This window comes from Clytia hemisphaerica, unplaced genomic scaffold, assembly GCF_902728285.1.
Source record: "Clytia hemisphaerica strain Z4C2 unplaced genomic scaffold, Clytia hemisphaerica genome assembly, whole genome shotgun sequence".
Classification (NCBI taxonomy): Eukaryota; Metazoa; Cnidaria; class Hydrozoa; order Leptothecata; family Clytiidae; genus Clytia; species Clytia hemisphaerica.
Window position 1 is genome coordinate 944698 of NW_027103528.1, and position 15691 is coordinate 960388.

Below are 15691 nucleotides of genomic sequence, written 5' to 3' on the forward strand. Positions count from 1 at the left end.
CCATGAAGATTTTTTCTTAAAATCTATGCTGAAGATGAGTAAAATTGTCAAAATTTGATGACGTCATAAATGATGACGTCATCATTTTCAAAAATTTTATTTAGATTTTTTAAATTTGTATTATCAATGCCTATCACGTGTCAAAATTTGAAAATGATTGAATAAATAGTTTAGAAGTTATCAGCACTTTAAAATTTTGAGTTTTAAGGATTTTAGCTGGGTTTTATGTCATGTTTCACAATAAAGTAACATAAAACCTGATCTGGACAACCTATGACCCTAAAATTTTGTACAAGTACTCTTAATAAGATTTTATTAAAAGTCAGAAAGTTTCAAGTCGTTTCAAAAATTTTTCTCCGAGATATAAACAAAAGAACTCCAGCGTGGTAGATTCTACCCCCCCCCCTGGGGCTAATAGGGTTAACGAAATAAGAATAAAATAAAACAGAAATACGGTAAGTTTGTATGATATTTTTAGAATATTTTTAAATTATTGTAAGTTTTATAAATATCTACAAAAAAACAACTGAATGATTATGAAATAAATGGTCTGAATTTTTGTCATTCCTATTTGGGATAGCCTCCAGAAAATAAATACAAAACTGTTCATTTCATCTGCCATATTAGATTCATGCCATAGCTTTATCTTATTAAGGCGATCACTTATTAAGCGAAATTTTGCGTTGGAGAAAGGTGTTTAGCACTAAGCCGTCTCTTGCAAGTAGCAGAGCATTCGATCTGGCATATAGACAACGGAATCAGTGGTCTCTTGTACCATGAGAAAATGGGTTGTTCACTCATCGATGATATAGTTAGGATGTACGACCAGGTATGGATTACCCTCATCTTCTTCCGCCTGTTCAGCCTCGCCATCACCGCCCAAGAAAGGCTCCTTCAACGCCAATAAGACGCCATCCTACAAATGAAAAGGATGTCATTTTAAAATTAACAATTTATTTAGAATGCCTCCAATGAACAATATACAGTAGAATTTCCATAACTCGAACGCCAAAAGTAAATCGATCGGGTTAAGAGATATAATTCGAGTTGTAGAGCTTTTGAACTCACTGAAATATTTATATTGAATAAAACACCAAAGTGAAAAACAAATAATTGTTTAATTTATGGGGAGCTCGACTTATAAAGACATTATATTCTCTTAAGGGGTCAAAAAATTTCATTCGAATTATGGTGTTGGAGTATATTTTTTAAAAGGGCTGCCAAGGAGTTAAAGAGAAATCCAAGCTATAATTAAAAGTTACAGTAATGGAGGCTCTACTGTAGATATCATGCAGAATAATGATCTTTTGATCTTAAGCTCAGGCTATCATTTGTGCGATGGAGAATGTGAGAAGGGCCAATGCAATCCCACTTACACTTTTGACGAGACGGTCGATGATTTTTCCGATTAAGAAAGTGTGCTCTTCCAGTTCAGCGGCGCTGTCGATATCTTTCTCATTTTCTTTCAAATACCAATTCACAACATCCATCCGTCGAATACCCGTCTCACCTGCAGGGAAAACAATGAAATATTTGTTAGAAGATACGCAAAATCCAAACTCTAGTTTGAACGTCCAATAGCATACTGCAGTGATTCTAAAAATAAACATCAAAATTACTGTTTGTCCGAGTTTTAATCCAACCATCCTTTGCATGAATTGCGTTTGCAAGGCAATTAAACTTATTGACAATACAAAAGTAATAACTTGCACGCATTAATTATAAATCAACATGAAAAGGATTGTGGGATTGAATTTCGGTCAAATGTAAAAAGTAATAATTATGACGTTTGCATAGCGGTATGCTATTCAAGTTGTTGCTCGGGTAGAATTTTCCAAAACACATTTAAGCAAAAAACAGCTTAGATGTTTAGCCTTCCTAGGCAACTAATGAAACTTAAGATCTTCACTTTGCGAAAGAAGTGTGACATAAAACATAACTAAATCAACACGAAAATTAAACCAGAGGAAATCACTCACTTTCAGTTGGCTTGTCTTCCTCCTGTCTCATGAACAGAATCAAAGTGTTCGCAATCCGTCGATATTTCTCATAGCTCAAAGTCACTTTACGCGCGGCCGCTTTCTCGCCGTTCGTTTTGGAAGCGTCATCAGCGGGTGCTGCTGCTTCGTCATCGGCGTTGTTCTCAGGTTGTTCTTCGGTCATCTCGACGTCTTCATTATTTCCGAATCCTGAGAAAAAGAGTACGAACAATGACTTTGAAAACAATAGTCTTCTATTCGGCAAAAAGAATAATGCAGGGTGAAAGCCTGAGAGGATTTTAACCATGGCCAACTTACAAACAAATAAACACTTTTCAAAAGGAATTGAGAAGACTTCGAAATTGATAGGAATTAAGAGTCATTTTTGATCGATATAAGGAGTCGGTGTATCTTTTATGACCGTATCAATACGAATGGTAAACTCGAGCCCAATTCCCTTTTATACAGTTGATAAGCGTATATAACTGGACCAACGGATTAGAATAGGTGGATTAACTTCTCTCGTTGCTCCCAAGAGAGATCCATTGTCTTCTCATTGTTACAAGAAAAATCTGTAAATGACTCTGCGCACTCCTCGTTTAGTTTTTTCATTGTTTTTATAAGAACAATTTTCCAATTTATACAGTTTCGAAAACGAATTTGTCCTATGATTCGATCAATTTTGATGATTTTGCAAATATTTTAAATCCTGCACTTAAGTTTTAGCATCGACAAACGCTAGACCAGTTTTAATGTAAATTTTTGATCTTTTGTCAATGGCAATCTTCAGATAAGTGAAAATTAACGTATGGTCTATAACTAAGAAACTATCGATGGGTCACGAATGGGTTGCATACTGGTGAAAGAAGACTGTATTTAGAATTAGGAAAATAAATTTTAAATTATTTGGCTAATTTCTGCATTGGATAGAAAGGGCTAAAAAAGTGCATTTTCTTATTTAAAATGTACCACGTGATACGTAATGACCAATGAAAATGTTGAAAGTAATGATTTTTTACAACTTTTTTACAACTTATCAAGTTTTAATTGCTAGCAAACTCGTAAAAAAGTTTGATAACCTAACGAGGAGTGTTTTCTATGAGTTCTTAATCCACCTATTCTAATCCGTTGACTGGACATAGGAACATGTCTCATGTGAAACGATATGAAATTGGAAATGAATAAAAAGATGAAGACCTTCTTCCTCCTCGTTGAACTGAATATCAGGCGTTTCAACGCGAATGATGGATTTGTTCAACAGTCTGTAAGCTTCTTTCACGTGTTTAGGCGTGACCATGTCTTGACAATGCAATCTGGTCAATGATTCAGATAATCGGATCATACTCTCCAATTGACGAACTGTGATCCTCCATGCAGATTTCGCAACACCTGAACTGTCTCGCTGTCTCAGATGTTTGTACTGAGTCACCATGTAATCTTGCGCTTCTTTAGTGATGGTAGGTTTGAATAAGCGAGCAAACGTCAAATAACGTTGAACCTAGAGACAAATGATGATCGAGTCGAATGTTATGAACGATATTCATAGCAGCAACCTCTTTTGCAGAATTATCTAAGAAATATCTATTAATCCACTGAGATACAAGACACTTATAGTAGAGGGCATTTTGTAAAATCGCTCGAATGTTTTGATCAAAGCACTTATACATTTTTGGAAAGCTAAAGGGGTAAGGGAATCGAAATTACGATGTTTCCAATTTTTTTTCGGACACTTTGGTGTAATTTTCGGACAAATATGACGGTCTCAGGCAAAAATCATAGGGTTAAAAATTAATGAAAATTTTAGCTCGAGAAAATGGAGACCTGTTGTATATTTTTGGAAAGCTCTCAAAAAATTAAGATTAGAGATATTGCGAGTATAGGTGATTTCAGTACCTAACTCGAGATATTGAGCTTCAAAAAGCGCAAAAACTGGACAAAATAGCTGTTTCTGGCTGAAAAACCACGGTTTTAAAGGGTTAATATCTCGAGTTAGGTGCAGAAAGGAATTAAGGAAAAGTGGAGGAAATTCATTATTCTTCTTTTTACATCTTAGATAGAAAGATAAGGATTTCTTGGATTGATTGATGTATACACGGGATAAATTAAGTCGAAAAGACAATCACCCATATCACCTAAGTCAGTCAGGTGTAGTCGAGACAAATATCTCCGTACTGACAGAAAACAACTAGTGGATATACCTCATCAACAGAGTAGACTCTCTCCACAGATTCTTCATTACGACTGTGCAGATCAACAATTCGTCTGGCGATGGCGTAATCAGTCACTTCATTACATTCATCCACCAAGATGAAAAACAGATCGAATCGAGACATGATGGGAGCTGATAACGTGATGTTTTGCTTCAACGATTTTGTTCGGTCGTATCGTCCACCGATTGGATTAGCGGCAGCAAGAATAGATGTACGAGCATTCAATGTAGCCTTAGGATAAAATGTAGGATATAAAGTTTTACAAACTGATTGAACCGTCGTTATTACGGTAGACTAAGCTATTGCAAACAAGTGTTTGGAATTTGGGTAATTGCAGAAGAAACTTTTAGTAAATTTAGAAGATTTTAGTTCTTTTACATTCTTTTCGATAAGACGTGCGCGATCGCGCTCGCGCTTAGTAAAATGCTCGTCAATCTCGTATAGTGAGCGAAAAATTGCGCGCGTCAATTATACTTTGATTCTATAGAAAAATATCTAAGGGCGTTTTGTACGAAATCGCGCACGCTAAAACTGGTTCACGTGCGCAATTTAGTAAAAAATTTGCGCGCTTAGCGCGCGTTCTCTTTGTTACGTGAGTGATTCGTCGCTCTCCTACTTATTTCTTCCTGGAAAAGCCTGTTTTAAGCATAAAGGAATACCGAATGTCACCTTGACTCCAGCTTTGGTTATGGATATAGTTTGCTGTTCCATCGCTTCGTGAATGGCCACTTGATCTTTCGTTTCCATTTTATCAAATTCGTCGATACAACATACACCCTGAATGAACGAAAATCATGAACGGTGATATTGTATGCATAAAGAAACCTGCTATCTAGGTGGTAGAATTAGTCGAAATTAGAGATCAAGCTTGTCACTATGTCACTTTGCAGATGTTGATCCTTTCAAAAAGGAACAAACATAATTCGAAAAGTAAAACAATAAAATCTTTTGTTTGAATGAAAAAAATTACCACGTGTATTATTAGAAAGAGTCAGAACGAAAAACTATGCATACATTATCAGCCAACATAAGTGCACCAGCTTCAATGACAAATTCTGCTGACTCTTCGTCTTTCACCACAGCTGCTGTTAAACCTGCAGCAGAACTTGCTTTTCCTGACGTGTACACCGCGCGTGGAGAAAATTGTTCGATTTGCCTGTGAAGAGAATAAACACATAACATAACAATACATTCTAACATAATCGTTATGTTTAAGCCGACGAAAGCGAAATACGAACTTTTATTGTTACATGCAGCCTTAGTAATCTAATCTACTGATAAAAAGAAAATTAATGGTGACTACCCTATGAATTGATCTAAAATCAAGAGAGATATCACCAGCTTTTGAAAGTATGCAAAAAGAACTCACTTGAGGAATTGACTTTTAGCAGTGCTGGGGTCGCCAACGATACAGACATTGATATCACCACGAAGTGTTGTCCCTTCGCCCGTTGTCTTGGGAACGCCACCAAACAACATCAATAGCACGCCTCTTTTCACTTCGTCGTTTCCTGAAGAAAAGTTGAAAGAAGAAACGTCAATTGACCTTTAAGTACAATTTCAACCAAAATTCATTTTTTGATATCCTTCTCTTTAAGTATGTCACGACCAGCCCTTGCCCCGGTTTTGAAACAATTACCAAGCTTATCACCTCATCTCGCTCATTTCAGACCTCCAACCATATTCTAATGGATAGAAAGCCCATCTAATGAAATCGATTAGAACAAAGTTCTCACAGCGTTTCTTCGAAACAAGGCATTGTGTTGTTTAGGAATTTTGAAGTCTTTGTAAAGAATCCAGTCTGCAGAGCGCTGTTAATGAAAAGAAGTAATTTAGAGATATCTCACCATGAATAGTAGGGAACATGCTTGTGATGAGATGATGATACAAATTCTTATCCTGACTCATCTCATAAATTTTATGCCATTCTTGTTCAGTCATTTGACTCTTAATTGCTTCAGCTGTCATATCTTCAGCCGAGAGATCTTTGCCACCAAAACGTGGATTGGTTGCAGTCACACTGCATGCTAAGAAGGCTAACCTGTACGTCAGATCACGAACACCGAGTGATTTTAAACCTCTTACTCCCTCAACATCACCTGTGATGAAATAAAGTACGTTTGAAAAATAGTTAGAAAAGTACTCCTGGACTAAAAGAGTATCGGTAATATCTTTCAAAACTAAAACCTAAAAAGACAAAATATCCTAAGATATTCAAGGGAAAAAGTGAGCTAAATCTAAGCTAAATCAAACCATGAGGATTGAAAGCAAGAGGACTGGACAATAAAATGTCCTGCAATTTTAGTTGCTTAGAATATAATAAATAACAAATCTTGTTTCTTCTTACCTGCTCCTTGTTTGTTTCTTCCACGCGTTTCGGCGCGCGATCCAGGCATGTTAATTTGTGCGACATCAGGGACAACGATCAGGGAACCTGTGAAATCACATTTGTCTCCGGCTTGTGCTTTCTCTACTGCTTCTGCTCGCAAAACAATTTCAACACTAAAGAAGAAAAAACGAAGTTGATTTGAAAATGTCCTCCCTCTACAACATCGCTGTGAGGTTTTTAATAAAAATAAATTTATTAATCGATAAAACGAACTAAAAGTCATTGAAATAAGCGTGCAAGAATAATGTTAAATGTCGATTACTTTTTTTGCAGAATAACTGAACAACAAAATACTTAACTTAACAATTTTTTATTCTCAAATTTCAAGGAAATATTCAAAAAGGCATTGAAAAGACGATAATCTCAACACTGGATTGATTTAGTTCCAAAAACCAATCATTTAAAAAAAGCTTCTGCAAAGAATTAATCAAAGAGGCTGAAAGAGGAGCATTGGTGAATACTCTAACCTTCTTGGAATGCAGCCTCTTGGTAGCTCTGCTTGTGTTTCTTGAATTCGCACTTTTTGGAAATCAACAAAACGAGATTTATCAATATCCAACTCAAAGCGTTGACGATTCTGACAAACTTGATTCCTACAAATACTTGGCTGGAAAGCAAATAACAAATATGTGTCTTCTGAAATATATTATTTTGTATTGAGTATTAATGCATTTTAATATGGAAGTTTTTACTAGTCTACACAATAGACAGCTCCAGGCTTTTAGGCCTTACTCTTGGTCTATAGGCACTGCTATAGACGGCCACTAGTAACCCCCACCGGGAATTGTTTATCAATGGGTTTAAACATAATAGACAACTTTCACAAAAGATGAATTTATAATAAAATTTATCAATAGAGATTTCAAATAAAAGAATATTTAAAACACAGCTGATTGGCTTAGAGTTCGAAACTCTCTATTGTTTCATTAAAACCTCATTACGCATGCGATTTATCCGGAGAATTTTAATATTCAAAACAAAATCAGTGCTCATATCCCGAAGAGTAGGAGTTTTATGCTCGAAACGAAGGAAGATATGACGTAGCCTAGTTTTTACAAATCAAACTCAGAAAATAGGGGTATATTTTTTAAGGGATGACAAAAAACCTTTCATGCTAAGAAAATTATAGATTTATAGATAGCCATCTATGATAGGCCTGTGGGTGCAGTTAGGCAAAATGGGTGCCAGCTGTGTGCGAGCCATAAGGTTCCCATGAAAGTCCCTAATAAGGGTTAATTTTCAAGCTTTGGTTCAGAAATAAATACTCTTTATTTTTCAAACCTAGTACTCCATCTCCCCTGGCTGATAGCTTGAATTACCTGAGTGTATTTAAATTGCTGATCAACTTCCTTGATGATAGTTTGACAATCAAGACATTTGAATGTTCCACTGACTAGTTCTGGATGTACAGGGTGCGTTCTGACCACCTGACCACTGATACGTAATAGAGAACCAATCTTCTGAGTAGATAACTCACGAATTTTGTGTCTTGTTGGTAGGGATATGAAGCTGACATAAAATTCTTTTGTTAACGGCACTTCACCTCTGTCTCGTGCATAATTTCTGACAGCTCGACATAAGAAAGGATATACTCTGAAATAAGAAACATACTATATTGTGAAGTGGCAGCAATGAAAATTAATTTTAATAAGCTTGCAAGGTCCAATTGTTGATCAAATTATAAAGATGGATTAGTATTATCAGGGTTGCCAGCCTTAAACAAAACTTGAATTCCAGGACACTCCAGGACTTCCCAGGATACTTAAAGGTTTTATTTTTACATAAGTGTTCCCGTTTCATATCAGACACATATTTCATATCAGGACAGTGCCTGCCTATTGTTATATTATGCTGATATAAGCAAAAAAATGTTTTTCTTTTTGAATTTTAGTCCTTCTAGATTGCCTAAAACAGGTTTGTTTTTACTTCATTAAACAAAATTTGGCTTGATTAGTAAATTTCCTTTTTACTTTGAAAAAATGTGGTCAGGCCAGGGCCCGGCTGGCCTCCCGGTGCCGGGGCGCCTGTTCCAGGACGCTGACAGCCCTGATTATTTGAATCAAATTTCAGTTCAAACTTATACTTCAGACAATATAGTATCAAAAAGCACATTTACCTGTAATATTCCTCTTGAATGGTTGTGGCTAATTCAGATTTGTAAGTTTCCACATCACGAAAATCTACAGTAAGAGTGTTTCTCTCGGGTCTGATCAGTTCTTGTGCCTCTGACAAATATTTGACCTCCCCATCAACAGTGAACCTGTGATAAAATATATTTTAAACAATATCATAGTTTGTATGAAAAACTATACATAATACTATTGATATAATGTTATTTAAAAGTAATACCGTGTTGAAAATACAATTTTTAAAGTGGTTTGTAAGCTGGGGAGAGTTTTGTAAAAAAATATTGTAAAATTGTATACTTTTCTGAAAATTTTAAGCCTTGCTGAATTCGAATATGTATTTAGATATTTCATTCCTATTTTTGTTCAAAAGTTATTGCCTCTTGAAATAGTTCCATTTTGCCATTTGAATCGAAATTTTGTGGCAAAATCCAAATAGTGCAATTCATCATGATACTAGATGAGAGAATTTTGGCAAAAAGCTGGGCATTAAATCCCCTCTCCTGTTAGAAAATGGCTTGATTTATTGTTGTTACAGCCACTCTTTCCTGTCAGTCTATGCTTAAACTCCTATATTAAGATTACAGGATTTGGAGTACGGGCTGATTTTACTTTCATTTTCAGTGGTTTCACTTTCCATTTCAAGCCAACATCTTTAGCAACAGGGTGCTAACTCATAGTTACAGGGGTTTGTGCAAAAAAAAAAAAACATAGAAAGTTTTTCAAATTGAACCAATAAAAATTGAAACTTTTCCATGTTTCACTTTTTTGCACCAATTCTTCAAAGTGAAAATATTTAAGATTTAAAGTTCTTCTTTTGTTCAATGATTTTTTATGATACTTTGTTGACAATCTAACTATCGCATTGAATGCCCGCTTTCTTCAGTAAATTGAATATGAGAAAAAGCCTAAACCTTAGGATCTCGTATTGAAACAAATATATGAAGGGTGGGATTATACATCTGCCCGTCGTGCAAGGCACTGCAGATTTCGATATAAACTTCTCTCACAGGGATTACTTGTCAATGTGTTGTGTCAACTTGTCAGCATTGTATTGTTGTAAAGGGAAAGGTAAAAGAGGCTCCTAGCCTAGTTTCTAATCCTGATATAAGTGTTAAAGCTTAGACTGCCTGTGCTTTTTATAAAAAACATTCTGGGTTAAAAAAAAGAAGAGAAATAGAAAACAAATTTCACCACAAGGAAGCCAGGTATAGGTAAACGCCACTCCTAAAATTAGTGACAAAAATTCAATTAAGATAAGGTGACCATCAATAATATGTTCTGTTCGCCTCGCCCAACCGAGTCACCTCCATCGTTGAATTTTTGTCCATTTTCACCAACATTGAGTTTGTTCATACCCGTAGGCCGTGGCCAGTATCCCAAAAACGTTTCACTTTTTTCAACAAAAACGTCCATAACTTTTGATCAAGAAAAGTTGGGACTTTGATGTAATAATTTTTTTCTCAGTTTGAAGAGCTCTATCGTGGTATAGGTTATTTTTGATTTTGAAGGCCCCCCAAAAATCATGAATTTTTGGGCTTACAATTTTGCTTGAGAACGCAGAAAATTACAAATTACTCAAAAACTGCAGGTTTATAAGCTTGGTAACATTTAAATTCTAAATCAGCACTCTCAAATTGACTAGGAAACATATCAAAAAGTTGGTCACGGACATTTTGAATTTTTTCTTTATTTTTGAAACTTTAGCAATCCACTGGCCACGGCCTATATTATGCTTTCAGTGGAGTTTGTGCACAAAATCAGAAAGAAATTAGCTGAAAAGATTTTCGTCCTAATACTTGTTTTGGGCCAGGCCCAATTGATAGTTTGGTTTGTGTCCTCCGACCGACTCTAAATTTTTGAGAAAAGGTGTTTCATTTTGAGTTGGAAAAATCAAAAAAAAATTTTCCTTTTCACATGATAACAACTATCTCTGTGGTTCTTTTTTAACTGACTGCTTTGATTCTTCTGTAAACAACATCCACTTTGCGTACAGAAAATGTACCGGTGAAACATGTACTTAAAAATAAATAATAAAGCACCTAAAGCAGAGAGTCACAGCTGTATTCCTTTAAGCACATGTTGCGAATGAACACCTAAAATCTCCAACTAGAAGTTATCTTGCAATTGTGGCGCGTGCCTTTGTGGATCCGGGCTTTAGGCTACCGTCAACAGCTCTAACTTGGGACAGTCTGATAAAACATGGGACAGTCTGATAAAACATGGGACAGCAATTCGGCCATCATTTTACCGAACCTCCAAAGTCACTCAATTAACATCTTCACAAATCTCATTGAAAACAAACTTGTGATTTAACAGTAAGTGAAAATACAGACCAGAAAGTCTACCATCCCATGATATGACCAAGTTAGAGCCGTTGACAGTATTTTCCGTTGGATTCCAGGATTGGGCGATTGCTTGAGCTTGAGGAATTTCAAAAATTGAGGCTTTTGGTGGGAAATAAAAAAAAGGTTCCAATAGACCTTTTCACCTTTCCATCCGCCATCTTGAATTGTATGCAAAAATACAGGAACGAAAAAGCTGTTGTTGGATTTAGTTGGAAAATATGCACATGGCTTGGCAGCAGGTTTTAGGTGCCCCCTAAGAATTCAGGTGACCCCTAAGATTTAGGTAACCCCTGGTTGCCAAATATTTTAGGTGACCCTTAAGCCAATGACATATCAAATTTTTTCGAAAATCCTTTTGAAACAATCAAACAAATACAACAGTTAGTTTAGCTTATTGCTAAATAGAATAAATGCCCTAAGAAATAAGAGATAAGCAAAGTACTGAAGGTTCATGCCAGATTATCAAGGTTTATCAAGTCAGTTTGCAGATCCCTTGCCGGACAGTTTTTTTATCTAAGTAAATGCAACAGGAGTAAAGAATTTTTACAGATCAGTGCCGTAGGAAGCATTTTCATATTAAGGGGGCTGAAGTTTAGTAACATTGCAAGGGCCAACCATGGTTTGGCCCGAGGGGAAAAATTTAAGCTCTAGATTGCTTGAAAATGCACTCAAAACATGCACTTATAAGACAATTATGACAAATTAAAAAAGAAAAACTTTGCGTTTTGCAAAATAACCATTTTTGAAAAAATTATTGGGGGCATAGCCCCCGTGCCCCCCCCCCCAGTTGCTACGGCACTGCAGATAATATATTAGTCAGTTTTTGAGCATTGTTTAGATTAAAATATAAGATGAGAAAGTGCCAGCCTATGGTCTGGTAGGCTGCTTATAATTCAATCACCAAACATAGAATCTAGCCCCTGAAAAAATTTAGGTGACCCCTAACATGGTTAGTCCCCCCTAGCCACAGGCTAAAATCAGGTACCAATTGCTGCTTGACCTTTTAGCCCCCCCCCCTCAGGCCAGGGGGGGGGGGGGTTCCAGCCATGAATGCAAAACATATGCAAGTTTACACAAAGATTAAAAAGCCAACAAAGCATATTATAAAGAAATATTATAATCATTAGAACAATAAAAGATGGAATTTCTTAATCCAAAAAGAAATACAGAACAACAAAAGCCTTTTAGAAATTTGTTCTTAAAGACATAGCATATTCTGCTTTCATGCCATTAAAAAATTCCACGAAGATGGAGTACACACATCAAATTTCAAAACACGCAAACTGAAAGCAGTAATTATGACGTTGTTCACACATTCAGCGGGTTCAGATCAATGTTTTGATTTGTTTGATTGCCAGTTCTATTCCCAGGAGAATAATTTACCGTCAGCCGAATAAGGATTATTTTTGTACCTTTGCAGGTGATTTTTCAGCTTCAGTTTATGTCTAAGTTATGGTTTTTTGAAGTGCTTGTTCTAAGACATGAGCGAATTTTATTATTTCTAGTTTTCAAAAGAAGCAAATTTAATCTTTCTTCTACAAGATTACATTTTAATATAATGCCAATGCCAATCATGCTTGTAAGTTTTATATTAATACTTTCTTTTTGCATATGTTTTGCATACTTTCTAAGGGAATTTCACCACGGCAATTTGTCCACCATAATTTTTGCATACAATACACCTTATCGGAAATTCCACAAAAACAATCGCGCTAAAATGGATCCGTTGAAATTTGGAGGTAAACATAAATGGTAGAGCGAGTAGCGCTAAAAGTTCCCGTGTAAAACAAGAACTTATTCTGCTTATATCTGGCTTTTTTATATGTTCCTAAAAATACACTGAATTTGAAAAAAACAACCAAACAAAGCTTTCAAGATGCTAGCAGAAGCTATTAGAAAGAGGAAAACAGCAACTTCGGTGGTTATTAGGTTGATTTGGAGGCTCTTTTGGCATCAATATTTTGAGTGTTTTGTAAGGCTTTTTGCCTGAAAACTGCAATATCGTGCTTTGTTTACCTCTCAAAAAGTGTTGCGTAGCAACAACGCGAGGAGGTGGAATTTCCAATAAGGTGTATTCAATATGGCGGATGGAAAGGCGAAAAGGTCTATTTTAGCTACCGACCGACGACCCATTTTTCAATGCTGGCCTTGGCGCTTGGGATGTTTTATGATGCGAACGGAACATATTACGCCTAAGATATCTTTTTTAACTCAATAAAGTTAGGTACATCTTTTTTAAACACCACATTGGGTGCATATAATGTAAGTGAAAAATATAACCTGTAAAGAGAATAGCTATCATCAGAAATTAATAATTCAATTAAAAAAAACGGTCGCGTGTCGACTGTTGCGTTTTCCCAAACGACTATGTTTTTGTAATAAACTTTTGGAGATAAAATCATACCTGGTCCTACAAAAGGTCGAGTGAAATAATTGAGTGCAATCAATTCTTAATAGAATTTGAAAATTGCGTTAATGTTCAAGCAAAAAAAGGTGGGGATAAAAAAATAATGACAACTTTTCTTACTCTTCCAGGAAATCTTGGAATAGTTTTTGACATCTTTCAGCTAGCTCATCCTTCACTTTTGGAACACCAACAGCAGCATCTGCAACATCCATTTCTGTCTAAAGATTCAGTATTTTGAGTGCTTTGGATCACAGTTTTTAGTTCACTCTTCTGCCAGTATGCTTTAGTTTTCTGCTGTGTTTTCATTCACGCTTTCCTCGAGATTATGGCGCGAAATTGAGTGGTTCTGATTTATGTCCAAAAGATCACTGATTGTTTTCATCTTCACCTGTTCACCTTCGTTTTCTTACGCCTTCCCCGCCGCCGCCCCCTGTGATAACCACCCAGTTCCTTTCATATTAGGGGGGGGTTTCAGGGGGTACCCGATTCCGCAATTCCGCCAATTTTTTCTCCAATTTCCGTCAAACCGTGTTAAATTGAACCAAAATTCCGTCACCGAAAATTCCTTTGAAATTCAATATTTTTGTCGAAAATTCCGCAAATTTTGAATATCTTTTACCAATTCCGAAATTCCGCAAATTTTTTTGCTAAATCCGGTTTTTCCGCACTAAAATTGTCTAATTCTCCGTCTCCGTCAGAGAACCCAATTTCCGTAATTCCGTCTAAATTTCCGCCAAATTCCGCCACTCCGTCCGAAAAAAGGGCCGATTCCGCTCCTCCGCCAACCATGAAACCCCCCCTATTAGTAGCCAACACGAAAGCCACGAAAGGGCTTTATTAACGTAGGCTGAATCGCAGACCGCTACAAATGTAGGTAGTATAAGCATCATAGCATTAACTGGACATAAAACACTAGTCCTCACCACTGACGACGACACGAGAGAGATAAACGAGGCTGATTCATACGAGTGGATTCTTAGGCCCGGGGGGGGGGGTACTAACCGTGAGTTTCACAGCGCGAATAAATTCTCTTTGAAAACTTGACCTCTGATACTCAGGGTAGGGGGTACTAGGGTTGCGAGCTGACGGGGGGGGTGCCGCCCGACTTTCGAACCTTGGACCCTTACTTGGACTAAAATGGAGAAAACAAAGGAAAACTTTGGGAATTCTACGACTCAACCTCGTCCCCGTGTATCCCATGCTTTATTTACGTTACTTTATGGACGCCAGAGAATACCCTGGTGTTGGCTGATGCGAGTTCCCCCTCTCAGAGGGGGAACTTCTCAAAACAATACGTCATAAAAAAATCTGACGTTACAAAGTTACACTGCAATGTAGTCTAGCAAGCTAGACGACTAATTTATACATATAGTAGAAATAAAGCAAAAAGTTATGAATGGAACAATTTTAGTCGTCTAGAAACCTTTGTGCACTAACTCCAAACAAAAGAAAAGTGTCAATATTGCAATTATAATTTTTTCCTGCTCAAAATAATTCTTGAGAAAAAAAATATGTGTGGATTTGTGTATTGAAAGTTTTTCATTTGAGTGGATTTCGTTTTGAGAAGTTTGTTGTTGCTTGATGAATTGTTTTCTCGCTACGCAAGTTTCTGCGTAGCTAGCCCCTGTATCTATAAAGCTGGAGCACCGGATTCTTCCAGTCGTTTATACAAACTAAATCCCGTATTATTATTAATTAGTATTGGTATTATTAGTATTACACGCATTATAAACGACTCCAGTCTAACTGCAATGCAATGGTTTCAAACCCAGGAACGAATGGAATCTGACGTTTTGTTATTGAATTACGTAATCTTACGCGTTCGAAAACCAGCCAATGCCAGGGTATTATCTAGCGCTATCAGTAAGCATCAAAAAGCTGATAATGCGCAGGGAACGAGGTTGTCTACGACTAATTTGACCAATTTGACCAATTTTGACCAAATTTTGATTTTTCAGGGGGTAAAAAGTTGAAATTTTCCTATTTGATTTGATTTTCTGATTTTTCCGACCCTTAGCGGGACTTTGGAAGTCCAAAAAAGGTACCCTTAAGGGCGGCATATACCGTACCCTCCATTTGCCCAAGTACCCCCGTACCCCAACGGCGGCCCAAGCTTGGTTGGTAATTAATAGGGTATTGAATTTTCCGAGAGTTTCATATCAAACGCATGGAATGTGACCGCTTAGTTGTAGAGATTATTCTCCCGTTTGAAAATAGGCCCTTTCATAGATA

General features: G+C 36.5%; 1 protein-coding gene across 1 annotated transcript; it reads right to left on the reverse strand.

The window, feature by feature from the left end:
- Nucleotides 1–456: 456 nt before the first annotated feature.
- Nucleotides 457–13800, reverse strand: LOC136799450 (zygotic DNA replication licensing factor mcm6-like). The gene is made up of 14 exons (XM_067056159.1): nucleotides 13580–13800; nucleotides 8695–8838; nucleotides 7898–8171; nucleotides 7046–7185; nucleotides 6537–6691; nucleotides 6037–6288; nucleotides 5559–5700; nucleotides 5204–5345; nucleotides 4859–4966; nucleotides 4178–4420; nucleotides 3177–3477; nucleotides 1980–2189; nucleotides 1377–1510; nucleotides 457–916 (listed from the first exon to the last, which is right to left on the reverse strand). Exons 1-14 carry the CDS (start codon nucleotides 13669–13671, stop codon nucleotides 794–796), a joined length of 2460 nt encoding a protein of 819 aa, XP_066912260.1. The 5' UTR covers nucleotides 13672–13800; the 3' UTR covers nucleotides 457–793.
- Nucleotides 13801–15691: the final 1891 nt, after the last annotated feature.

Bases quoted from the DNA above. Each gene is read 5' to 3' on its own strand.
- LOC136799450 (XM_067056159.1), bottom strand. From the start codon at position 13,671: ATGGATGTTGCAGATGCTGCTGTTGGTGTTCCAAAAGTGAAGGATGAG. The intron at 3,478-4,177 runs GTATATCCACTA...ATTTGTCTCTAG, and splicing joins GAGTCTACTCTGTTGATGAG to GTTCAACGTTATTTGACGTT. The intron at 1,511-1,979 runs GTGAGTGATTTC...TTTTCCCTGCAG, and splicing joins GGAAGACAAGCCAACTGAAA to GTGAGACGGGTATTCGACGG.